Source organism: Salvelinus alpinus, chromosome 8 (assembly GCF_045679555.1).
Source record: "Salvelinus alpinus chromosome 8, SLU_Salpinus.1, whole genome shotgun sequence".
NCBI lineage: Eukaryota > Metazoa > Chordata > Actinopteri > Salmoniformes > Salmonidae > Salvelinus > Salvelinus alpinus.
Genome location: NC_092093.1, coordinates 72993768 through 73021134, shown reverse-complemented (window position 1 = coordinate 73021134; position 27367 = coordinate 72993768). Strand labels below are relative to the sequence as shown.

The window sequence follows — 27367 nt, the reverse complement described above, 5'->3', positions numbered from 1 at the left end:
TAACAAAACATTTGTGGAGTGGTTGAAAAATGAGTTTTAATGACTCCAACCTAAGTGTATGTAAACTTCCGACTTCAACTGTATTTGGTTAAGGTGTATGTAAACGTCAACTGTACATATACCTTGGTAGATATTGCTTTTAGCAAAAGGCAAGATATTGATTATACTGTTGCGTTCCCTCAGTTACTTGCCTACAAGATCACTAAACCCATCACCTAGGCAGTACAGTTATCAGTATGAGCTAACTCATATTCATTATTATGAAACATGATTCAGTTTGCAGGTGTATAATGCAAACATAATTAATCTAGGCCAACTTGGACCATAAATTACTAGTCATAGTTTTTTTTCAACCTTTATTTAACTAGGCAAGTCAGTTAAGAACAAAATCTTATTTACAATGACGGCCTACCAAAAGGCAAATGGCCTCCTGCGGGGACGGGGGCTGGGATTTAAAATAATACTAAATTAAAAAAATATAGGACAAAACACACATCACAACAAGAGAGACACCACAACACTACATAAAGAGAGACCTAAGACAACATAGCATGGCAGCAACACATGGAAACACAGCATTGTAGCAACACAACATAGCAGCAGCACAAAACATGGTGCAAACATTATTGGGAAAGGGGGATACCTAGTCAGTTGTACAACTGAATGCCTTCAACTGAAATGGGTCTTCCGCATTTAAGCCAACCCTTCTGAATCAGAGAGGTGCGGGGGGGGGGCTGCCTTAATCGACATCCATGTTTTGATGATTGGGGAACAGTGGGTTAACTGCCTTGCTCAGAAGCAGGACAATTTTTATCTTGTCACCTCAGGGATTCAATCCAGCAACCTTTCAGTTACTGGCCCAACACTCTAACCTCTAGGCTACCTGCCACCGCTATTGGGCACAGACAACAGCACAAAGGGCAAGAAGATAGAGACAACAATACGTCACGCAAAGCAGCCACAACTGTCAGTAAGAGTGTCCATGATTGAGTCTTTGAATGAAGAGATGGAGATAAAATGGTCCAATTTGAGTGTTTTTTGCAGCTCATTCCAGTCGCTAGCTGCAGCAAACTGAAAAGAGGAGCGACCCAGGGATGTGTGTGCTTTGGGGACCTTTAGAATGTGACTGGCAGAACGGGTGTTGTATGTGGAGGATGAGGGCTGCGGTAGGTATCTCAGATAGGGGGAGTGAGGCCTAAGAGGGTTTTATAAACAAGCATCAACCAGTGGGTCTTGAGACGGGTATACAGAAATGACCAGTTTACAGAGGAATATATAGTGCAGTGATGTGTCCTATAAGGAGCATTGGTGGCAAATCTGATGGCCGAATGGTAAAGAACATCTAACCGCTCGAAAGCACACTTACCTGCCGATCTATAAATTACGTCTCCATAGTCTAGCATGGGTAGGATGGTCATCTGAATCAGGGTTAGTTTGGCAGCTGCGGTGAAAGAGGAGCGATTACGATAGAGGAAACCAAGTCTAGATGTAACCTTAGCCTGCAGCTTTGATATGTGCTGAGTAAAGGAGAGTGTACCATCTAGCCATACTCCCAAGTACTTGTATGAGGTGACTACCTTAAGCTCTAAACCCTCAGAGGTAGTAATCACACTGGTGGGGAGAGGGGCATTCTTCTTACTAAACCACATGACCTTTGTTTTGGAGGTGTTCAGAACAAGGTTAAGGGCAGAGAAAGCTTGTTGGACACTAAGAAAGCTTTGTTGTAGAGCGTTTAACACAAACACATCCAATCACCGTTGACAAATGCTTACTTAACCAGACTAACATATCTGATCATTTAAATACATCTTGTCAAAAGAAAACAACAAAAGAGGTTACAATTTATTAAAAACAGTAGTCTAGGTTTGTTTTAAGTGCAGAATTAGTAGGCGCCTTTCTCCAGGCCGGAGGATGGTGTGTGTGTGTAGTTGACGCTCATCTAGGAGCCGAACTCTATGGTCTCCTCGGTGATAGGTTTGAAGTCGTAGTTCCCTCTTCCGTCCATGTGAAGGTAGTACTGGAGGAAGTTACAAAACAAACATTCAAAAAGGGTATTTCTGTCAGCAAAACGTTTTCAAAGTGTGGTTCCATAACCAGGCAGCCACACCATTTAAGAGGAGCCTCTTAAAGAAGAAGTTACAGGTCTGTGAGAGCCAGAAATCTTGCTTGTTTGTAGGTGACCAAATACTTATTTTCCATCATAATTTGCAAATAAATTCATAAAAAATCCTACTATGTGATTTTCTGTATTTTTTTTTCTCATTTTGTCTGTCATAGTTGAAGTGTACCTATGATGAAAATTACAGGCCTCTCTCATCTTTTTAAGTGGGAGAACTTGCACAATTGGTGGCTGACTAAATACTTTTTTGCCCCACTATATATATATATATATATATATATATATATATATACACATATATACATACATACACACATATACTTTAAATATGTATTTTCATTTATTATTTTCCACTAACCCTACCAACCCTCCCCTAATTGGAGTAAGCTGATGAACAACACTAACATGCTGAACACGTCGCGTGCGTCGCAAAATACATTTAGAAATCCAAGTTATTCAATTATTGCACCCACACTGCTCACGCACGCCAACGAGCGTCTGCGATGCCAAGGGCTAAAATATAACTCCTTTCTATTTCTGACGCAGATCGCGCTGAAAGTCCTGCCTCTCCCATCCCCTCATTGGTTTATAGAAGCAGATACCCACGTGCCATTTCCTCATTGGTTATACCCACGTGGGTGATTGAAAGACGAACTGTTTTGCCGGTGGTAGTGGTAATACTATGAAAGTTTAGATGCCGATCACCATATAAATTCAAAGATGAAAAAGCCTGGAAGGAGGAGAGATGACTAGAAACGATTCGGTTGGCCATTTTATGTGTGGATTAATTGTCGGAGTAGAGGACCTTGTGCATATCAGGTAAAATAACATCAGTTAGTATATTTGAGTTAAACCACAATATTTGTGGTATTATTTTTTCTGTCTTTTCTAGTGAATTAAACTGAAATTGCAACCAACTTTCTATGGCTTCTTCAAGTTCTTCAAGTTATATTTTGGAGATCATTTCATTTTCAAATAACCGAAGTGAGAGGTTGTAATCTGAATAAAGGGAAAAAGGCCTTTCTTGAACATGGGGTGAGATATTCTTACTAATTTGTTAGCGAACCAGTTCGGATTGAATTATAGCTTTTGTATGACTGATGCATTTAGTGAGAGGTCAAATGCTTTAATATTTCAGAATTTCTGCCCTCCTAATTAATATTCATTATATAAATAAGCCCTTTTATTTTTGTCTGGCTTGCCATTACATATAAAATGTAATATTTTTCGCTCATATAATTTAAACAAAACAGGTTTCTAGGTGTCGGCAAGACCAAAAGCAAATAGGTAAACTGAGATATGACTAAAGAGTTAAATCAGGCTGATTTTTCCACAAATAGACAGGTATTTTCCTTTCCATGGTAGCAAGATATTATCTATTTTTGGTAACTTTCTATAAAATGTATTGGAGTGAGATCATTTCTTTTTTTCTGTATATGTATACCGAGTATGTCCACATCACCGTCAGACCATTTTATTGGTAAACTACACGGTAATGTAAAAGTTTTATTTTTTGTGATCCAATACATAACATAGTACACATCATTTGGTTGTAATCCAGAGAGATTAGAAAAAGTATCAAGATCCTCTTATCCTCGATGAGGCTGTGGAGGGATCCACATTTTGGATTTAAAAGAAAACGAGTCATCAGCATACAATGGATATCTAACCCCTTGATATTATTGTCAGATCTGATTTTAACAGCTAACATTTCGATGGCAATAAGAAAAAGATATGCCAATAATGGATAACCTTGTTTTACTCCTCTTGACAGTTTAAAACTTTGAGAAGTATCCATTATTTACTATTTTACACCTAGGGTTACCATACATAACTTTAACCCAAGAGATTCTCCACAATTGAAATATTCCAGGCATTTATATATAAACTCCAGTCGTACTTTATCAAAAACCTTTTCAAAGTCAGCTATGAATACCAGGCCTGGTTTCCCAGATTTTCATAGTGTTCTATTGTTTCCAGTACTTGTCTTATATTATCTCCAATGTATCATCCATGTAGAAAACCTGTCTGTTTAGGATTAATAATATCCGACAATACCTTTTAAATTCTATCCGCTATGCATTTTGCTAACATTTTTGCATCACAACACTGAAGTGTAAGAGGCCTCCAATTGTTTTAATGGACTGGATCTTTATATTTACCAATTGGATCCTGTTTCAGTAATAATGAAATCAGACCTTCTTGTTGAGTGTCTGATAATCTACCATTTATATAGGAGTGGTTAAAACCTGCTAATAATGGTCCTCTGAGTATATCAAAAAAAGGTTTGGTATAACTCCACTAGTATGCTGTCTAGCCCTGGAGTTTTCCTGGACTTAAAGGCATTAACTGCATCAATGTGTTCCTCCTCTGTAATTTGGCCTTCACATTAGTTTTTCTGTACAGATGTTAATTTTACATTACTAATAGAAAAAAATCCATACAATTAGATTCGGTTAGTGGAAATGGAGGAGACTGAAATGAAATACATGCTTAAAGTACTTTACTTTCTTTAAAAAAAATTTTTTAATGAGTAATGGTTGACTCATTTGTAACAAGTTTCAAGGAATTATTTTTGTGCCTTTTTCCCCATATGCCTCTATGGTACAGTTTTTATTGCTATCTATCTGTACTGTTAGTCCTTCCATTTCCTTTGTTTGTGTTGACTCTTTGACCTACATTGCTTTTGTTTAAGAGAGGAGTACTGAATTGCATGGCCTCTAAAGGCACATTTAAAAGTGTCCCATACAATGTGATCTGCTGTACCTATGTTATGTCTGAAAAAGTCAGTTATAAATTATTCTGTCCAAGTTAAAAACAAGTTATTATCCAATAGGCTTTGATTAAATTTCCAATATCCTCATCCACATGGAAATTCTGTAAGAGTAATAATAATGCCAATTATTTGATGGTCCGACTACATTCTGTCCCTTATCAACACTTTGTTAACTTTTGGTGCCAGAGAGAATGACATAAGAAAGTAATCAAGACGACTAGCTTGATTAAGCCGCCGCCGTGTATGTCTCACTAGGTCAGGGTATTTAAGCCTCCATATTTCCAGTAATTCCAATATATCCATGACATTGGTGATTTCCTTAAGTTTATGAGGGTGATAGTTTGTAGTGTGATTTCCTTTACGGTCCATAGAGGTATTTAAAACCTTATTATGACCTCCCATCATGGATCAAAACATATTTAAAATCATCCATCTACCTTGAGGATCTGTTTGGACAATTTGCACATTCGGATCAAAATTACTGTTCATGAATATCATCACCCCTTTGAATTTGATTGCCCATGGGAGAAATATATTTTGCCCCTCCAGTCCTTTTTCCACACAATTTCATCTAAAATTGTAAAAAGTACCAAGCTACAAATTATTTAGTATATAGAGATTACTATTATTACAATGTCTTATTTTTATATAAAATTAGATCAAATTGAATTTGTTTCCTGTAAACAATAGATATTATATTCCTTCGCTTTTAGCCAGGTAAATACAGATATTTTCTTCTTATTATCTGCTAAGCCATTACAATTATAACTGGCGATACTTATTTCACCATAATGAGATACAAGTTTCAAATCTATTTATCATACTATATGTTCGTAAACTCACCATTAAAAAGTACTACCAGGGGAACTTTACCAAAACGTTTTGACTGACATGACACAAATGAGACAAAAGCTACATCTTAGAAAACTGCCTGATGGAGTTTCCCACTAAACACTCCCAGATGCATCACAGCAAAACATACTGTACAGAAGCCACAAAGACCCACGTAACGGTGTTTCCAGAAAGGTTGTCATCTTACCTCATGGTGTTTCCACAAAGACTTTCTGTGAGAGACAGTGAACAGAGTGATGCCAACCTGTGGATAAAGAAACAAATCAGTCATAAGATAAGAGCCAAAAAGCTGCTACAAACACTTGTCAGACCAAATAATTACATTAGGAACTATATGAACTATGCTGCAGTCATAACTTGTATGTAAGATGTATTGTTATTGATTAAACTGAAGTTGTATAAAGATGGAAGTAAGCACGCAGACATATCACAGTACATGCTTAGAGTCAAGGTTAAAGGCTGGAGGGGGTTGGGGCTATCCGTACCGTTCTGCAGTGACTGTAGATGAAGTCTTCCACATCTACACTCACAGCACTGGTGCACTCATCCAAGATGGCAAACTGAGGTTTGTGGTAGAACAACCTTGCCATCTACAGACAGATAGACAAACATCACACATACATCAAAGTCAATCACCTAATTATACCCAGTTCTGTAATAAACTGAATTAGAATGTGATGATGTACGCTTGAGAAAGCTTCGATTAAAAACTGAAGAATCAAATAAAACTGTCCCTTTCGTCTTACCGCCATCCTCTGCTTCTCTCCTCCACTGAGGACATCCATCCAGTCCTGCACGGTGTCCCAAGTCCCCTCTCTGTCCAGGATGTGACCTAACTGGACGTTGCCCAGGTACTCCTTCAGCACCTGGTCAGAGATGCCTTTCCTCTTTTGCTCCTCATAGGTGTCAGGGTAGATCACCTGATCCCTCAGCGTGCCAATGGTCATGTAGGGTCTCTACATTAAGATGGAAGAAGTCAGGGGTCATGTACGGTCTCTACAATAAGATGGAACAGCCTTCCAGTAGAGCCAATATGGCTGCCAATTTACCAAAACATGGAATAGAATATAACATTGGAAATATAAAAGACTCAAAGTGTCCATTTAGTTACCTGAGGAACGTAGAATAGCTTCCCTCGCTCAGGCTTGGTCAGCTGCCCTCCGAACAGAGGCCAGAGCTATAGAGTCAACAACACACCTAATGTTACCTCCATGGCCTACTGTGCTCTTAAGTCACTTGAACCAAAATGTTTGCAGTACTTCCATTATTGCCAGATCTTCCATTGCCACATCTTATCGTACATAGACACAGTCATGTCAGTATGAATAAATAGAACAAGATCATAAAAACAGACAATTCGTCACCTCTCCCAGTACTCTGAAGAGTGAGCTCTTGCCACAGCCATTGGGCCCACACACTAACACGTTGGTACCAGACCGCACCTGGAGAAAGAGAGTGAAAGCGAGAGAGTGTCAGGGAGAGGAAATAACCTCATTGTAACATCCAGCGTGGCCACCCGAACTTTGAATGTCAACACTACTTCAATATCACCCATTAAAGTCTAAGTTGTTTGAGTGTACTTAGGTCCAACTGAATGACTAGACGAGTGGCACACATTCATTGGCAAAGGACTTCAAAGTCATGGTAGCTTTACCATCTCATAACATCTATTTTGCAAGAGACCTGTGAGTTCTCAGTGAGACTAACCATGCCAAAATTAAAGGTTAAATAAAATATACAAAGGAAAGAAAGAGATGCCCACTTCAAAGGTCAGGTCCTTGATCAGGACATCTCCATTGGGTGTTGCTAGTGGTGTGTGTTCAAACCTGCAACACCAACACAGTCAGACACTGTTCTTAGTGACGAATCATGCTCAGACATCAGAAAACACCTTGGCCTTGGACAACTTCAGTGAGGTAAAAGTAAAATATTAAAGTGATTTTATGCAGCCAATATTATGTACAGAAATGCACTGAGGATTGTCACACATACTTGATGATGTGGTCTACGTTGATGATCTGTCCGCTGCCCGGGACCAGTGTGACTCTTTCTACACCTAATGTTTCTTTGTTCTGATGGGAGACCATGGTACGCTCGTATTTCCCAGAGTTCAGTTCTTTCAGGACCTTCCTGAGCTCAGTGATACGCATGGTGAACCTGTTGGGAAGGAGAGACAGGCCTATATCAGAAGACCACCTACACAGCACTTGGGAGTGAAAGCATGAAGAGCCGTGATGGAAGAGTAGAGTGAAGGCATGGAAAGACGGGAATGATGTCCGTTATGTGGTCTCTGGCTGGAGAAGCCTTTCGAATTAAATGTCTTCAATTCAATGGAATAGGCGATGGGATCAGAGTGTTTAGGGAAGAGTGAAGTCTCACCCGGAAAGCCTGGTCATATCTCTGCCAGCCAGTACGATCCTTCCCAGAGCCTGGGCCAGACTCAGCAGCATCCTGCCACTCTGGTAATAGTCTTCCATCAGCTCAGCTTGGGTGCTGTTCATGTGGCGGGGGTCGGACAGATTGAGGAAGGGCCGACTCACCACCAGGTAGCCCACCACGGTGGCCATGTCTGCAGGGGGGAAGAGACCCAAGAAGTGACTCATAGCTCTGGTGGCAAACCAATTCTGTATTGAACAATGTTATTTTGTCACCTAGCAAAGCAATAATAATTTGGTGTCTGGACAATGTCAAGTTGACTGACAGCCATATATATCTGGCTATGTAACAGAGGACATCATCATCAGCTGTAGGGTTAAAACATCAGATCTTACACTTGGCGATCATGCTGTCTACAAAGCCCATAGAGAAGCGGAAGAAGATGAACTTGTGCAAATGGTCGACCTGAGAAGATAGAAGACAAAGGTATCACCACATTATTAGACACTGTAGAGACAGTTCCAATCGCAATCAGCAGTAAAGGTATCGCCACATTATTAGACACTGTAGAGACAGTTCCAACCACAATCAGCAGTAAAGGTATCGCCACATTATTAGACACTGTAGAGACAGTTCCAATCACAATCAGCAGTAAAGGTATCGCCACATTATTAGACACTGTAGAGACAGTTCCAATCACAATCAGCAGTAAAGGTATCGCCACATATATTAGACAATGTAGAGACAGTTCCAACCACAAGCAGCAGTAAAGGTATCGCCACATTATTAGACACTGTAGAGACAGTTCCAATCACAATCAGCAGTAAAGGTATCGCCACATTATTAGACACGGTAGAGACAGTTCCAACCACAATCAGCAGTAAAGGTATCACCACATTATTAGACACTGTAGAGACAGTTCCAACCACAATCAGCAGTAAAGGTATCGCCACATTATTAGACACTGTAGAGACAGTTCCAACCACAATCAGCAGTAAAGGTATCGCCACATTATTAGACACTGTAGAGACAGTTCCAACCACAATCAGCAGTTTGCCTGTTGAGATGGAAGTGAACGAAGAAATCTTTAATATCCCTCTTACTGACAAAGGACTAATGGTACTTACCAGTTTCTTAAATGTTGAATGAATCGTCTGTTTCTCTCTCATGTTGCCATTGTAGAAGGCAATCTCCTCACTGTGGCAAAACAGTACATGTTTAACATAAGTTAGTTCTCTTTTTTAAAGATTTATTTAACAGGTTTTACTTTAAATCAGAAAACACTGTATTGCCAACCCATGATAAAGTCAGTGTAGATCCAGGTCTTTACCTGTTGGTGATGAGTCGTGAGTTGACGTATCGGTACTCTCCCTCGTAGCGCTGCTCAATGACAGTCATCTTACCGATGGGCTTCCGCAGTCTGGTCAGGAACAGGCCTGAGATCAGCAGGTAGGCCATCATACTCGATGGGCCCTGAGGGAATCAATGACATTACATCCCGTTAAAACCTGAATGGAATCTATTGGATGCCTCTGGAATCTAAGTATATATTCACCTGGGCTCCGATGGCAGACGTCAGCTTGAAGATGTACAGTCCAATGTCCAAGAGAGGCTAAAGGAGAGATGCAGTAAGTGAACATTTCACACAATGTAGCTTTCTTGATGGCTTTTTTTCAGCAATATTATGATTTACACAAGAAGTTAATGATTGACTAAGATGTTCTACAAATACTATACAAATTTGCACCAGACACCTTGGAACCACACACACGAAGGTAAACAGTAGTAAAAATGATGGTTTAGGTCAACTCTACTATACCTTGCTGAGATTGGAGTAGAGGTCAACCACACTGTTACAAAACTTCTCTACGTCTTGAGTCAGCAGCTGGTCAGCGTTGGCGATGCGGTTATCCAGGTTGCCCATTTTGTAGTATGTGTATCCTCTGGGGATGGCACATGTTGAGTGAGTTCATTTGTAGATTGGCTGTTATTTTTTTTATTTGTTTGGGACCATGTACAACATACCATTGCACCATATTTAGTTAGATAACTATTTATCTGTAGTCCCTATTGGAATGTATGCAAAAAAGCCAGACATCAAGGTTCTGAGATGAGGCAGTAGACAATGCTTACTTGAGGTACTCGTCGTAGAGATGTTTGGTCAGCCTCTCTCTGAACTTCAGCTTCAGCTCGTTCAGACCCAGCTTCAAGAGGTTATTCACCAAGGCAAACTGGAAATGGACAGTCACAAAACATACACTTTATTACTATCAGAGCTTAATCAAGATACAACCTAATGCAGTGTCTGTTCTCCAAACACAGCATGCATGTGATGAAATCAGGATTAGTTCTTTACTTGGGCAGAGGGACTGTTTAATACAACACATGCAGAGCAAATGAAATACCAAGTGTCTAGCGAATAAGATACACAGAAGCTTGACATTCTGTTCAAATGTACTGTATGTACAAGAACAACATATTATCCAGTATTCCAGCCAATGTCTGAATTAAATATATGGTTATTGATACATTAGTATTGGTAAGTGATGGATTACAGTAGAGAGAGGTTAATACTTGATATTCAGTGTATATTACCATGTTGATGTCAGACCTCCTCTGAGAATTTACACCACAAGAACAATTATAACACTAAAGAAGTACTGTAGGGCTACTGTAGCACATTCAGAAGTCTGGTATTTGTAAACTATTCGTTATACAACTAACTTATTACTGCAATATGAAATTTAAATCAGACTCAAGTATATCAATTAACATCTAGACTTCTGTACATTTTGGATGTGATGAAATACCAAAAACACACTTACAATTGGCATAGCTTTGCAACACTTGAACAAGTAGTTCTTGAAATCTGCGTTGTTGCGAGCGATAATTGCACTGCAAACCACAACATGCACAAGAATGAGCAAACATGGGACAGATAGATATTGTCAGATTGATTCATTTCAACATTAGTGGCAGTGATTAGCCTCTGGCCTCCTTCAGATCTGTTTATGCTTTACCCAACTCCTCTGCCATGATGGCCATAGTAATTGGCAAGGAAAAGTGGCGTTAGCTCAAGCACATACAGTACATATACGGTGACCGAGCTAGAAGTCATGGAGAGCGGAGAGAAAGTAACAACCAAACAAATTTAGAAAGATGATTTAGGATAATTCACATATAAGGCCTAGCGAGTGTTTTGCTGCATTGGTGTATGGAAGCAGAGCTCTGACATTAAGGATTATTTGTTATACAAATAGATACATTGGAATAGCCAATGGCAGTTCGTCATATTGAGTTTACAAATGTTATGGCCTGAAAAGCTTAACTGTGTTAAGTACACATACTAGGCAACAAACAAAAAAAACACACAAGTTATTGGTTTTATAGGTTTGGGTTCTATGAAAAACATCACGTGGTGGAGAGTTACACAAGGTATGACAGCAATGTAGGAATAACAGATTGCGATCTCTGCTAATGATACCACTGTGGGAGATTGAAAGACAGCAATCCATTCCTGAGCAGGAAAATAAATGCAGTATAAATAATAAATACAGACTAAGCCTAGTCATGGAGTAAAGAGCACTACAATGATTATCTCCATTGAACATGTGTCTTAGTCCAGTATTAAACTGAACCTGTGTATGGGGAACCGGACCATAATATTTTAACCCTTTCAACACTTCCACCACCAGCAAACTCATTGGCTATCATGATCTGGTTACCAGTCATAGTGAAGCATCCTAACAAGTCACATGGGAAGTCAGTGTTCTAACCGTAGAACTGGTATTAGAACACTATTATAGCTCTATGGTTCTAACCTTTCAATCATGGTTCCGTTCTGGATCATCCATACGTCACAGTATGTCCGGGTCACCAGCATAGCAGCAATGAAGAGAAGGTATCCAGTCTGGGGTGATAACAATGGAGGGGATAGAGAAGTGGTGCAGGACAGGTGGGGAACAGACAACACCAGATGAGCAAATCCCTCAGATGAAACAATACAATGGACAGTTCATAAACAAGTCAATCTCATGTTGTATTGTAAGTAATGTGTGCAAACTAATTTAAAAAATGAATGAGTAAAACATGGCAGTTCAAATGTAGAATGGGCCTGTTCTTAACTAACAGCATGACCAGTATTCCCGTCATATTAGAGTTCATTCAGTTCAATAGAGGATCAACTCTGATACACCCAACAGATTTCATGTCATCGCAACCTTGGCTTATCAAACAAACTGATCAGTATATAAGGTCAATGTCTAGGCTCCGTGGTTTTGTAGAACACACAAGTTTAGACAATATTGTAGAACATGTTGAGACACGCACGCATAGAGAAAGAGATAAGTTGTGGGGTAAAAGTGACTTAATGAAGGAACACATATCCTTCTTTACAAGGCAAGGGTATCGCCTGTTCCCACAGATATTGATTACTTCAAGGTTCAATGCTTATCATGATGTGACGCAACAGAACATAGACATTTACAAAGACATCCACTTAAAATTCTTATTCAGATGACATAATAATGAACCTATAATAAGCCATTGGGAAATACTAAGATCTTGTTTTTGCTCAATATGTGCAATTGTTGACCATATTTTCTGTAACAAAACAACCCAACCACAAGGCTCACCTCTTTGCAGAACCACCGAGGCACCATGATCCGGAGGATCTTGCTGATTCTGAGGAAGAAGACATAGTCCACCGCCGCCCGGTCTTTCTTAGCTGCTTTGTCCTGCACAAATAATAGAGCCAAAGCAGTTGTTAGGGGACAAATGTGACAATGACATGTAGTTGGACATTTTATACATTTGTTGATGCACTTACATACTTACTTCCTTGCTCAACACCAGTTCTGAGACCCCTTTTTTACTGTAAAACACATAGGGCACATAGTCAGATACAATGTTTCAACAGACATGTGGGACATCAGCATAGCAACGCAGTACCAAGGTAACATTAGTTTCATCATGACCATCATAAACCAAGTGTATGGTGTGTAGGCTAAACTAAGGTCACAAGGAGTCTTGACACAGCATTTAACCTGAAATTAATTAGCAATTTGTAACTGTCCAATGAACTTTCAAAATTCCACTGACAGGCAGCATGCTGCTAATAAGCAACATTGTATCGTGCGGGGGAACTGACAGTGATGTCTTTGTTACTTTGTTGCCAAATATATCAACATTTGCCCTAATTATCCTGCTGCCTCACGATATAAAGACCTCTACTGTTTTGCAAATGAGAATGGAGACTTACATCAGAGATATAATAACACATAATTACTGCAACATACGATTTGCATCAACCCTTGTCTCTTATGGATAACTGCAATATTATAGAACTGCAATATATCAATGACTTTCAGATTTAAGACATTACATCTGTCAAATTGGACATTCAAGAATTCTCTCTAACTTGGATTGCTGGCCACAAATTCTGTGATACAAGAACACACCAAGGTAAAATTAGTTTTATATTGGATATTCGGACTTCAATAGGTCTTACACAAAGCGTGCCATGACTATAAAAATTATATATTCTGAACAGGGGAGGATGGAGAACAATCCACATAATTTTCTGGTTTGAAATGTTGATATTTTTTCTAAAATAACTAACTACTTTTGGGATTGTCTCTTTCTCTTAAAGAGGCAGGTTGTTGGGGTGGGATGAGGAGAGTGATTAATGAACGGACCCATTCACTCTGGCTGCAACACCACATGCAGCGATTAGGTCCACCTGAAAATCAGCATTTCGAAGCAGAGTGCTTTTGAATATTGAAAGCCACCCTAATAATATAAATAATCCACCCAAAAAATCATAATCCCCCCATCAATTATTTTTAAAAATTTCAACTACTACACAAAACTGGTATTTTTCTCCATCCACCCTTTGATTCGGAATATTTAATTGTCATAGTCATGGCACGTTTTTGTAAGAACTATTGAAGATTGAAAGTGGCAAAAAATTATAATAAATACAAATAAACTGGATTTTTGTGCATCCTCCCCTGATTCAGAACATAACCATTTTCATAATCATGACACGCTCTGAGTAAGATCTATTGAAGATTGAAATCTGGAATCTTATTTTTTTAATAATAACAACAAAAGGTTGAGTGGATGGTTCTCCATCCACCCCTGATTCAGAATATAACATTTTCATAGTCATGGCATAATTAGTTCAATATAGAGAAAACCGAATATCCACCGAATATCCAATATAAAACTACTTTTACCTCAGTCAAGAACAGATGGCATGGGGGCTCTTGCAACGCACAATTAAAGTACAACCGAGATTTTAATTTATTCAGCAACATACCCGCTTGACTTGCCTCCTCTTCTTCTTTGCTTCAGGATGCATAAAGCGAGTAGGACTCCCCCAGCTATTGAGGAGTTTTTAGCTGTCAGGTATTTACTGACGGCTGCCATGTTTCCTAGAGTACCAGCTGAGCCGCAGTGTTGCCAACTATATTTCAAGGAAAGTAGCTGTTGGTTGCTCCATTTGTAGCCTCTCTGCCAAGTCCCCAACAACCGGATGTTCCGGTTTTCAGGGGAAATGGAAAGAGAGCATGTGAAGTGAATTCCGCTTTTGAATATTAAAAAGGTGACACCAAAGACAGTACAGTACGAAGATAGGCTACAACTGCTTCTCTAATAGAAATCCCAGATCACACTTATAGGCTCAAGTAGAAACACATAACTGGGTCTAACACTCATCTCGCGCCAAACTGCGCATGTGCAGGCCTTCAAATCAAAGGCACTCGTTAGATATAAATCTGTTTTTGACAAAAATGAAAACGTGTCAGTTTGTCACTTTCACTAGGTTATAGTAATAACATGTTCAACTACTTAGAGATGCACTATGCAGAAATCTCTCCACTATTTCCTGGTTTCTAAAATTCTAATAGTTCGCCTATTTTCAGTTTATGTGACAAAACAAACAAGTATAGTGTAGATAATCATTGTACCATCTAAACCGCTGTGAAATATCGCTTCCATAACCAAAAATATTGTATTTTCAGCTGTTTGAAGCAGGTGTATAAAACCGAAAGCAAAAGATACAAAAACAAAACTTAAAAACAGGAAGCATAAAAAATAGCACACATAGAACAGATATACTGCATCTTAGACTTGCTTTCAATGAGAATAACAGATCTATAACTCACATTTCTATGTGAATTTTGTCAGTTCACCCAAAAAGTTACATATTGCAGCTTTAAGACATATGCTAGAATCTAGGTTATGCCTTCAGATTTCGAGAAAATGAACAACTAAGGATGGCATTTTCACTTCTCTCATTGACTTCTCAAATTCCAAACCCCCCGCCTAGTCTGTTTGGTCTGTTTCACAAGCGTTGACGGAAGTCTCTCGATGTTGCGCCTCTGGGTTTAGAAACTCTGTGGTAAAACTCCATCTTAACTCCTCCTCCACATTTACTGGATTGGTTGAACAGTGCAGAAGAGAACCTCCCCTGACAGATTTTTTTCTTCTTGTCAAGACCAGTATGTAGGGCAGTGGTCACCAACCGTTTCTGAGTCAAAATGCAAGCCGAGATCTACAGCTCAGATTTTTTTTAAAATATGACTTAAAAAACGTAATCCTACGCAACATTAACCACTTAAAAACAGTTCTGCAGCAATGAGGTTTGTGCAGGTGGCTATAGGCCCAATACATGTTGTTCTTTTCAGACCCTTTCAAAATTATACTTAAAAAATGTAGTTATCTGATCACACTGGTAATAGTGTCCCCTTTTCTCAGCGGAGGGAGGGAGAGTGGAGGGACGGTGAGTCGGGTGAGGCATGGTGCTCCCTCCATCAATCTGATAAAAAAGGCCATCAGTCCAGTCATTTTTTTAAATAAAAAAATATCCCACTCACTCAGCTGTTCCTCACAAGTAATACAAATTATTTACAGTCACAGAGTTTCTGAACTCAGAGGCACAACATCGCAGGACTTCCGGGAAGACTTGCGAAGCAGACCAAGAAGACCAGGCAGGGGTTTGGGGTTAGAGAAGCACTCTGTTCTGCAACCTCAGGTATCTTGGGAGGGCAGCTCCTGCTCAGCCCAGTCCAAGCTCTTCTCTGTCCTGGCACCCCAATGGTGGAACCAGCTTCCCCCTGATGTTAGGACATCAGAGTCCCTGCCCATCTTCTAAAAACATCTGAAACCCTACCTCTTCAAACAGCCTCTTAAATAATCCTCTTCCTCACTTAACCCCCCCCCAAAACATTCTTTTTACATAAACACTTAACCAGCACTTGCCATTTCTGCCCATCTTCATACTGTACTGTCTTTGACACAGTCTTCCAGCTGATGGTGAAACTCAAGTTGGACTGCATTATTTCTGCCTCATGCACCAATTCATGTTGTTACTCCTATGACCAGAGAAAGTTAAATATTCCTCGATATTAAAAAAGACACAAGCCACTGTCAATAACAACGCAACACTTTGCATATTTACATATTCACTGCAGCTGCAGTGCTGGTTGTAGCATGAGTGGAAGTAGGGAGAACGCACATTTTATGGCTTAATAAAGTGTTGAACAAAGTGTTGAACAAAGTGTTGACAGTAATGAATAACAATTTCAACATGAACTTACTCATCAAAATAGCAGCTCTTTGCTGTATTCGTTGAGTCTCTCTCTAGTCATTGTATGAAAGTTTTTAAATCTCGCAGTATCAACTTTGCTGTGTGTTTGAGGTGAGGCTTCTTTTTACAGTCTATGGCTCGAGGAAAACGTGCAGACACGGTGATCTGAGCTATCTGATTGGCCAGCGGTAGGCCTAAAAGTGCACTTGATTCTACCTTCAGACACATGAAATGGTTCAAAATGGGAACACTTTGCCTTCCTGGCACTAGGGCTGCTGAATCAAGTGCACCTACCACCAACAGCACTAGGGCTGCTGAATCAAGTGCACCTACCACCATCAGCACTAGGGCTGCTGAATCAAGTGCACCTACCACCAACAGCACTAGGGATGCTGAATCAAGTGCACCTACCACCAACAGCACTAGGGCTGCTGAATCAAGTGCACTTACCACCAACAGCACTAGGGCTGCTGAATCAAGTGCACTTACCACCAACAGCACTAGGGCTGCTGAATCAAGTGCACCTACCACCAACAACGTGAAACAAATACAAAAAATAGGAACGCAAGGCTTTATTGTTGGGTTTTTTACAGACATTTTTGGTGATCGACTAGGAATGCCGATCGTCCGGTTGGTTACCACTGATGTAGAGGGTCTAGTTTCAGGTGTTTCTTTCACGCCTGCTACATTAGGTTACTCCGTTTGTCAATAGAAGTCGCTAGATGATGTCATGATGTAATAACGAATATTTGCGCAAGCGCATAAAAAATATATAATATACACTACCGTTCAAAAGTTTGGGGTCACTTAGAAATGTCCTTGTTTTTGAAAGAAAAGCAATTTTTTTGTCCGTTAAAATAACATAAAATTGATCAGAAATACAGTGTAGACATTACTAATTTTGTAAATGACTATTGAAGCTGGAAACGGCTGATTTGTTATGGAATATTTACATAGGCGTACAGAGGCCCATTATCAGCAACCATCACTCCTGTGTTCCAATGGCACGTTGTGTTAGCTAATCCAAGTTTATCATTTTAAAAGGCTAATTGATCATTAGAAAACCCTTTTGCAATTATGTTAGCACAGCTGAAAACTGTTGTCCTGATTAAAGAAGCAATTAGACTAGTTGAGTATCTGGAGCATCAGCATTTGTGGGTTCGATTAGAGGCTCAAAATTGCCAGAAACAAAGACCTTTCTTCTGAAACTCGTCGGTCTATTCTTGTTCTGAGAAATGAAGGCTATTCCATGTGAGAAATTGCCAAGAAACTGAAGATCTCGTACAACGCTGTGTTCTACTCCCTTCACAGAACAGCGCAAACTGTCTCTAACCAGAATAGAAAGAGGAGTGGGAGGCCCCGGTGGACAACTGAGCAAGAGGACAAGTACATTAGAGTGTCTAATTTGAGAAACAGACGCCTCACAAGTCCTCAACTGGCAGCTTCATTAAATAGTACCCGCAAAAGACCAGTCTCAATGTCAACAGTGAAGAGGCGAGTCCGGGATGCTGGCCTTCTAGGCAGATTTGCTTAGAAAAAGCCATATCTCAGACTGGCCAATAAAAAGAAAAGATTAAGACTGGAAAAAGAACACAGACACTGGACAGAGGAAGATTGGAAAAAAGTGTTATGGACAGACAAATCTAAGTTTGTGTTCGGATCACAAAGAACATTTGTGAGACGCAGAAAAAATTAAAAGATGCTGGAAGAGTGCTTGATGCCATCTGTCAAGCATGGTGGAGGCCATGTGATGGTCTGGTGGTGCTTTGGTGGTGGTAAAGTGGGAGATTTGTAGAGGGTAAAATGGATCTTGAAGAAGGAAAGGCTATCCCTCCATTTCGCAACGCCATGCCGTACCCTGTGGACGGCGCTGAATTGGAGCCAATTTCCTCCTACAACAGGACTATGACCCAAAGTACAGCTTCAAACTATGCAATAACTATTAGGGAAGAAGTAGTCAGCTGGTATTCTGTCTATAATGGAGTGGCCAGCACAGTCACCGGATCTCAACCCTATTGAGCTGTTGTGGGAGCAGCTTGACCGTATGACACGTAAGAAGTGCCCATCAAGCCAATCCAACTTGTGGGAGGTGCTTCAGGAAGCATGGGGTGAAATCTCTTCAGATTACCTCAACAAATTGACAACTAGAACGCCAAAGGTCTGCAAGGCTGTAATTGCTGCAAATGGAGCATTCTTTGACGAAAGCAAAGTTTGAAGGACACATATTATTTCAATTCAAAATCATTATTTATAACCTTGTTAACGTCTTGACTATATTTCCTATTCATTCTGCTGTAAAACATTCTACTGTTTTAAAGCTAATTTCCTGCACTTCTACACATTTTGCCATTGGGCAGTTAGAAACGTTTGCTGTTATATAGTAATTGTACAGTGAAAATCTCACTTTTAAAAGTTCATATTCTGTTAACTCATACCCAAATAATGTTGTTGACTCATCCTATACTCGTATTTGAGGTCAGTGCATACATTTGAGAAAAAAACCTTTTCAAATTTGTACCTCGAACCTTTAAAAAAATGCTTGCTATTTCCTCATAGAGGATGATGTCATCGTCCTGAGGAGAATGAGCTGGCCAATCAGCAGTCTACATGCGTTCATATTTTGAATGACAGGTATATGTCAGTGGCGGTTAAGATGAGGGAGGACAATTATTTTTTTTATGAGCATGGCCTTATTTCTATTACAGTATATTGGATGACTGTCATTCAAATTCCATTCACCCAGTTCAATGTAACATGGATAGGTTTAGGCTACTACATTTTTCCCTATGCCCATCATGAGGTTGCTACAACCTAGCCTATGAATGAACGTTTACAAAGTAATTTGAGAAATAAAGGTGACAGACATTGACACATTCAATACTGCTTTACACACTCTTGCCTGCACCTGGCTGATCTAGGGTGTAATCATTAGTCCAACAGTTGCAAGTCAGAGATTCGATTGGACAAATTCAGGTATGTTTATCACCGTTTCGTTACGTTTGCTTCTGTTTAAGAAACGTTTCTCAACAGAATTGGCGGAATGAATTTACCCCTGATCACATGCAAACACAGGTCACTTTCATAGCAGCTACATACAAACAGCAGGATCCTAGGCGAAAAAATCTTTTCAAGCCAAACCTTCATATCATAGCCGCTAACCACTACACACAGCCTACATTGTTGTCACCATATTAGCTAATGTCGTTGTCAACATAGCTTCGAGAACTAATGTGTTAGTAAACCCGGTGCAATCATGCAGTAGTATAGTCTCCAAGCAGTTTAGGAGTTACACTGGCGGGCCCTGGTGGCAATACATTAATAAAACCATAAGTTTACCTTGACTTGGAAGAGTTTCAGTGTTGGATAGCCATTGCCAGCAAGCTAACATAGCATCCCTCTCTGTTTGAGTAAGCTAAACTAGTTAGCTGCATTCACTAGCTAAGTAAGTGAAAGTGAAAGTGAAAACAATACGAAATATGGCTACAGTAGCTCGCTCAAAACTGTTCAACTACTGTCTTTCTCTCTCTTTAAGTCAACTAGGCACCACATTTTGTGCTAGCTAGCTGTAGCATATGCTTTCAGTACTAGATTAATTATCTAATCCGTTGATTGGGTGGACAACATGTCAGTTCATGCCGCAAGAGCTCTGATAGGTTGGAGGACATCCTCCAGAAGTTGGCATAATTACTGTGTAAGTCTATGGAAAGGGGTGAGAACCACAAGCCTTCTAGGTTTTGTATTGAAGTCAATTTACCCAGAGGAGGATGGAAACTAGCCTAGTCTTCCTGTTATACCATGGTGCTGCCCTACAGAGTGGTGATGAGGCTGCTGTAGACCTTCACTGCAAAACTGTGTTTTAATAAATTATTTGTTAACGTGAAAGTATTTAGTTTAGTTTTATCTAAAAAGGATAACTTTTTTTATGTTTCACAATTTTAATGAAATTCACTGAGGAGGATGGTCCTCCCATTCCTCCACTGAGGAGCGACCACTGGTATACACCTACACCATTCTGTTGTTGGGGTACGCCCACAACCTGTTCTGAATATTGGGGGGGGGGGGGGGCATGTCCCCCCATCCCCCCTGGCCAAGAGAGGCTAGAGCAGAGAGAGGCGGGGGACAGAGTGTAGAGAGGAGAGTGGCGGGGGAGAGAGAAGAGAGGCGGGGGAAAGAGTGGAGAGAAGAGAGGGGTGGGGGAGAGAATGGAGAGTGGAGAAACGAGAGAGGTGGGGGAGAGAGTAGAGAGAAGAGAGAGGCGGGGGAGAGAGTGGAGAGAAGAGAGGCAGGGGAGAGAGTGGAGAGAAGAGAGAGGCGGGGGAGAGAGTGGAGAGAAGAGAGAGGCGGGGGAGAGAGTTTAGAGAAGAGAGAGGCGGGGGAGAGAGTGGAGAGAAGAGAGAGGTGGGGGAGAGAGTGGAGAGAAGAGAGAGGCGGGGGAGAGAGAGAGGAGAGGAGAGAGGCGGGGGAGAGAGTTTAGAGAAGAGAGAGCTGGGGGAGAGAATGGAGAGTGGAGAGAAGAGAGAGGTGGTTGGAGAGAGTAGAGAGGAGAGAGGCGGGGGAGAGAGTGGAGAGAGAAGAGAGGCGGGGGAAGGGTCGCAAGTGACAGGTGCACTCACGCAGTCCAGCAGAACTCAGCCAGGCGGCCACATACACACAAACAGGGAAGTCGCAAAATCAACCCAAAGCCGCTGTGGCAGACTTACAGTGACACTGTATACTCTTTTACCAATAAAAGTTGCTGGAGGGCTCTGAAAACTTTTGAAATCTAGCGACAACTTCGCTATGTTGGCAAAACGGGTTTTAGGGAGGACATCACTGGAAACGGTGCATTGCTGCTCTCTACTGGATGCGAGAAAAAACAAGAGGGGCAATAAACTAAAACTTTTAATCCACTCAAACACCTGAAAACAAAACACAAAACAAAACAAAAAAACTTCAAAATACACTCAGAGCACTTTACACTTTTTCAAACAAGCATTTCAGAGCTGGCTACAATTTCAATTTCATCCCCCTGAAAAGATAGAACAAATATTATGGCTGAACTCAAATGTGCTGGTTGATAAAATACCAGTATTTATGGGAAAGAAGTTTGAAAAGGGTATTTTGTTCTTAAATGATATTGTAAATTAGAATGGTGGAGTTATGTTCTTCATGCAGTTATCACATTTGGCCTGGCAGGGAACTGGTCTGTCTGTACAATATAAAGGATCAAAACTGGCGGGGGAATACAAATAGCATAAATTGGAAAGTATACCAGTTTCATTTGAGGACCAGGATATTGACAACTGTGCCATACAGATTGCAAAATAGTTGGGAAGAGATTTTTGATGTACCGATTCCATGGTACAGGGTATGAGTTGATATATAAAACAACGCAAGATTCAAGACTTCGTGCTTTTCAGCTAAAAATATTATGTAGAATTCTTGCCACCAACAAAATGTTGAATATTTGGGGCATAAAATCATCGAAGCTCTGCAGATTTTGTTGTGAGGATACAGAATCAATAGACCATTTATTTTGGTATTGCCCTCAGGTAGCCTGTTTCTGGTCTCAGGTTCAGGAATGGCTGAAAATGCATAGCATTGATCTAAAATTGACCCTAGAAATAGTACTGTTAGGAGATCTGGAGAGACCGGGTCAGTCAATTACTAATATACTAATACTCTTAGTTAAAGTATTTATCTTCAACTCGCAATCTGTGGATTCTATTCAATTAGATAGATTGAAATTGTATGTTAAACATCACAGCATAGTTGAAAGATATGTGTTGTGTAGAAACCCGAAGTGGGTGGCCAGCAGAGATAGATGGGATGGGCTGAGGGAAGCTGAGGGTTGGTATGTGGAATTTGAGACAAGTGGGAGTGGAGTTGCTGTGTGAGAGATAGAGTGATGGTCAAAGATAAAAGTATTTTTTTTTTTAAATGGTCAAAATAAAACATAATAAAAAGTACATTTGAATGACACTAAGTGGCAGTGTTTTTACAACTAATGCCGGTTTGCCTAATGCCGTGCAGGTGTTTGTACACATACATATACACACACTCTCATTCAAATAAACACATACAAGAACACACACATACATGTAATAGTGCTAGACATGCACACAAACATATACAGTTGGCTTTGCTGGTATGCTTTTAGTTTTCCTTGATGTCCTTTGTTTTAAATTTATTTATGTATTGTTTTTTTTTTTGCATTGTTGTTTGCTGTTTTCTTCTGTCTTTTCCTGTTTTCTTTTAGTTAATTATCTTGGTTGTTGGTGCATTGGGGGGTTCTTTGGGGTGGGGAATGGAATGATTTGTATTTTTATTTATTTTTCTTCCGGGGGGGGCTGTGGTAGGGGTCTCGAATGGTTGAGGGACAGCTATTGGGGAACTGTGGGGGGAGCTTGGAGGGTTCGGGTTCACGTTTTTTGGCCTGGTGGTAGATCGGTCAACATGCCCTTGAGCAGGGCATTGACCCTGGATGCTTCTGTGTGTCGCTCTGAATGGGAATCTGTTGGATGACTGGTATGATGTCGTTATTGAGCAGCTTTACTACAAGTATATTGTATGTTTCGAATATTCAGTAAATTATAAAAAAATATATAAAAAATTAAATAAAATCCACTCAGAGCTCTACTCAGGTCCAGGGGCCTGAGAGGATGCTGCTGCAGTCAGTCCACCATGCAGCTCCTCACCCATTATATCCTTCATTCTCAAGAAGCGTTCAGCTGCAGATACAATGATATTGATCTTTCTTGAGTTCTTATCCACTCCTGCAGTGCAGTTTCTCACCATAGCAATAAATGCCCCAAAATGCCCCCTTTTCTTCAAGACAAGGGTACCTGGGTCCTGCACCTAGTGAATGGCACCCACAGCACTGGAATGTGGTGTCTCCATGGCAACAGAAGCACTAGAATATTCTTTAACTTTTCTCGCTGTCTTGGCATAGGAGACAGACACACTGAACAGCTCTTATTCTAGCTATCTCTGCCTCTTTCACCCTTACAGGACATTCAGGGAACTCATGTCCATGCTTCCCACCATAATTGCAACATTCAACGTCATCATCCCATCTTGACATGTGTAGGGAGAGACTCAAAAAACAGTAACACGTTCTAGCTATCTTCTTTCCAATGAACATACGCGTCAATCGTCGAGCCCCAACTTCACCAGTAATTTTAATCTTCTCAACCCGGACTTCCACAGAGACTCCAGAAATCACGCCCTTGATTGGTGCCTTTTGTTCTGCCAAGAAGAAATTACACTTCTGGTCACCCTCCCAGATTCCACAGTACCCACCACTTTCTTCACCATGTGCATCTTCATATCCTCGAACTGCACTCCTACTACTTTAACTGTGAAGTAGTTGCGCCATGAGCAGTAGGCTTACTTGACTGCATTTTAACTGTGATTTTAGCTCCCTTTATCTGTCGTTTAGCGACTGTAGCTCATCCAGTATTCTCATCACCTTCATTCTCACTCTCATCTTTGCCTAGCGCCATCAGATTCAAACTCAGTATCTGCTTCCACCATTCTCCTTCGTGAGCATCGATTAGCATGATGGGTAGTGGCTATACTGTCAATCCCAGAAGAGGCGAAGCGAGAGGGTTTACTTCCGTCCAAAATCTGTCCAAGAAAATAAGGGATTTTAGTATGGACACTGCCTCTGATCTGATGAACTTACTAAACACACATGCTTCTTTTGTAAATTATGTCTGAGTGTAGCTAAATAAAAAAAACAAGAAAATGGTGCCGTTTAGTTTGCTTATTAAGGAATTTGAAATTAATGATACTTTTACTTTTAATTTTAATCTTAAGTATATTTTAACAATTACATTTACTTTTGATACTTAAGTATATTTAAAACCAAATATTTTTTTTACTTTTACTCGAGTAGTATTTTACTGGGTGACTTTTACTTTTACTCAAGTATGACAATTGGGTACTTTTTCCACCATTGGTTGTTCACTTGCGTATCTACCCTTTTATTGGCTAAAATGATCCAACCTGGTGTTGCCTCCTCTCGTCTGCCTTCCATCTTTGAGAACATGTATTCCCATTGTTAGAGCGGTCACTTGATAATATAATAGATCATCTTTGGTAGTGGGGAGGGAACAAATGAGAGCAGTGTGTCATAGCTGACGAGTGAGAGCATAGGTCTGTGGGGTAGAGGGGATAGTTCAAATAACTGACCTTGGCTTAGAAACAGATCAGAATTTCCAGCTCGGCACTATTGTGTAGCCTATCCTAAGTCCCATGGATAGTTACACGACATTAGGATGTTCCAAAGAACAAGCTTCTTCTATAGAAATAGGTCCTGCGTAGTAGAAAGCAAATTATTCAGTCAACATTCCTATGGGTCCTAGACTATGGCGACATCATCCAAATGAACACAGGTGCCACTTTATTAAAGCCGTTAGATGCAGTTTATCATAGCGCACTGCGCTTTATTACGGGAGACAATTTAGTACTCATCACTGCATTCTCTACCAGACAGTTGGTTGGCCCTCTTTAATGTCATGTAGGTTGATACATTGCTATGTTTTCATTTATAAAGCCATTTTACAAAAAGTCTCACTGTACCTAACATCATTACTAAACTGTAGACATACGAGTTACCACACCCGGTCTCAGGGATGGCTAACTCTGGACATTTCTTTGGTCTCTACTGATTTAGGTAAATCAGCTTTTAGTTTTCTTGCACCTTATTTGTGCAACAATCTTCAAAATATTCTGGTGTCTGTAGGGCAATTCAGCAAGCTGACTGAGGACCTTATTACTGATGAATGGGTTTATGTTATGACCATGTTTTTCTTTCTGCTTGCATCTTGTAGTTATATTTTGATTTGTGTTTTTTCTGTCATTTATGTAATTCAGGGCTCGTCTGTAAGAGACATTGGTCTCAGTCTGACTCCCTGATAAAATAAAGGTAAAATAAAAATATATTATCCAGTCAGCGATATGTACAGTAGACTAACTTTAAACTGTAATAAACAGTATTAACATATTACCCACGTGTGTGATCTTGTATATACCTTTAAATGTGGAAGATGTCTAATAGTAGGAATATCATGTTTCAAAACGCTGACAACATAAACGAACAGCAAACATTTGCAGTCTGAGTTTGGCACCAACATCAGGGGATAGGAATGGAGTGGATCCAAATTCGAATATGGTATGAATCTTGTTATTCTGACTGTATGAGTGCAGTGCGTCAGCACACTACTACCACTGGGTGGATTAAAGGGCTATGGAGTTGATTGGGTCCAAAAAAACTCTACCAATCTTTTAACTGTTTCTTCTGCTCACAAGGTGGCATTCCCAGCCACTGAGTAGGTAGAAATACTGACAAGGCCAAGACCATACTCTTATACATATTGTAGCCTAGTCTTCTTCAATTCTTATTTTAGCTGATAGGGATGGACATTAAATGTAGCCAAATAATACAACCATTTTACTGTAGCCCTGCAGCATTTAACTGAATAACGCACAACACCATACAGGCCTATTACAGTGTATAGGCCTCACATGTTCGTTTTTATTGGGGGAAATTAAACAATGCATCTATCTCCCTCCAAGCCTATTGTTCAGTTTGAGTGAGACGATACCAATATTGAACATAGACCCGAAAGATTACAGGTTGAGTACAGGACGCATCAAAATATTGGACACCTGTTGTTACGGGCAGGGGACCCAAAGCTCTTCGTTACAAGACGCCTAGAACAACCAATCACAAGTTAGCCTACCTACTATGTCACGTGAGACGAGGAGGAGGAAATTCGTGCCTGAGAGTGAGCTGAGCGGCGGCGATCCCAAAATTCCAATTTCGGAAACTGTTGTAGATGGTCATTCACAGATGTTTAGGAAAGAAAGACATAACCTATAACTGGATTCTGTAATCTACGATAGCGGGGATTTTTGAAGGTGCAATGTTTCAGGACTGTACAGCAGGTGAGTGGGTTGCTGCATTTGATGAAAGACTGTTCTATGTGGCGGCTATCATTTTTTGATTGAGTGAACCATTGCATCCATATAGGCACCTAGAGAGGTGAAGAAGATTAGTACTTCTACTTCTATACGGAGAAAACGTTGTTATTTTGGTTAGATATTGAGCAAAATACAAAGAACAAAACAGAATAAAATGCGTGTAATCTCAGCAATGGAATGACTTTTGGCCAGTGCTGGGGAGTAGTGAACTACAGTGCAACTAGTAATTTAACTAACGTTACATTTTGCTGTAGCTTCGTGGTAGTTTAACTAAATTCTAATCTTGGTAGTGTTTTCAGTAGTTAACGTTAATAGTTTTTGTGTGTGCCATGTAACAGTGTAGCTAACTGCTGGAACGACATAGTACTTTTTTTTGCAAAAAGAAGAGAAAATATGGTTTAAGTAGGCAATAATGTCCTTTCTTTTTCAGCATCAGACCTGGATGTAGGCCTATGATCTACTTTTTCAAAGTAACTTTTGTAACGTAAACTATATTTAGTTTAGCTTAACTTCTTCCAGTGTGAAGTAATTGGTAGTTTGGTCCACTATATTTACAGAATAGCTTCCACGATATTGCTTTTGGCTACAAGGTGCAGAAACTTCTGAATTTCTTAGCTAGGCCAGATAATTTGGATGAAAGATACAGGGGTAATGTTACGAGAAAGTGTGTAAAATGTTGTCC

General features: G+C 40.1%; 2 protein-coding genes across 3 annotated transcripts in view; one reads left to right on the top strand and one right to left on the bottom strand.

The window, feature by feature from the left end:
• Positions 1–342: 342 nt before the first annotated feature.
• LOC139583668 (ATP-binding cassette sub-family D member 3-like) lies at positions 343–14669 on the bottom strand. The gene is made up of 20 exons (XM_071414998.1): positions 14446–14669; positions 12960–12996; positions 12758–12859; positions 11945–12033; positions 10949–11018; positions 10257–10354; positions 9943–10066; positions 9679–9735; positions 9454–9596; positions 9251–9320; positions 8519–8588; positions 8127–8316; positions 7740–7904; positions 7510–7573; positions 7112–7189; positions 6859–6924; positions 6494–6703; positions 6233–6337; positions 5935–5991; positions 343–2017 (listed from the first exon to the last, which is right to left on the bottom strand). The coding sequence occupies exons 1-20, from the start codon at positions 14553–14555 to the stop codon at positions 1940–1942; spliced, it is 1983 nt and encodes a 660-aa protein (XP_071271099.1). The 5' UTR covers positions 14556–14669; the 3' UTR covers positions 343–1939.
• Positions 14670–26489: 11820 nt separating this feature from the next.
• arhgap29a (Rho GTPase activating protein 29a) overlaps positions 26490–27367 on the top strand; it is a 79151-nt gene continuing 78273 nt past the window's right edge. For both annotated transcript variants that reach the window (XM_071414995.1, XM_071414994.1), the window contains exon 1: positions 26490–26649. The gene's annotated coding sequence lies outside the window, so the exon portion shown is untranslated. The remainder of the gene's footprint in view (positions 26650–27367) is intronic.

Excerpts from the sequence above, each read along its gene's own strand:
- LOC139583668 (XM_071414998.1), bottom strand. The coding sequence starts at position 14,555 with ATGGCAGCCGTCAGTAAATACCTGACAGCTAAAAACTCCTCAATAGCT. Across the intron at positions 9,736-9,942 it reads TCTACTCCAATCTCAGCAAG|CCTCTCTTGGACATTGGACT; the intron begins GTATAGTAGAGT and ends TCTCTCCTTTAG. Across the intron at positions 5,992-6,232 it reads TCTACAGTCACTGCAGAACG|GTTGGCATCACTCTGTTCAC; the intron begins GTACGGATAGCC and ends CTTTATCCACAG.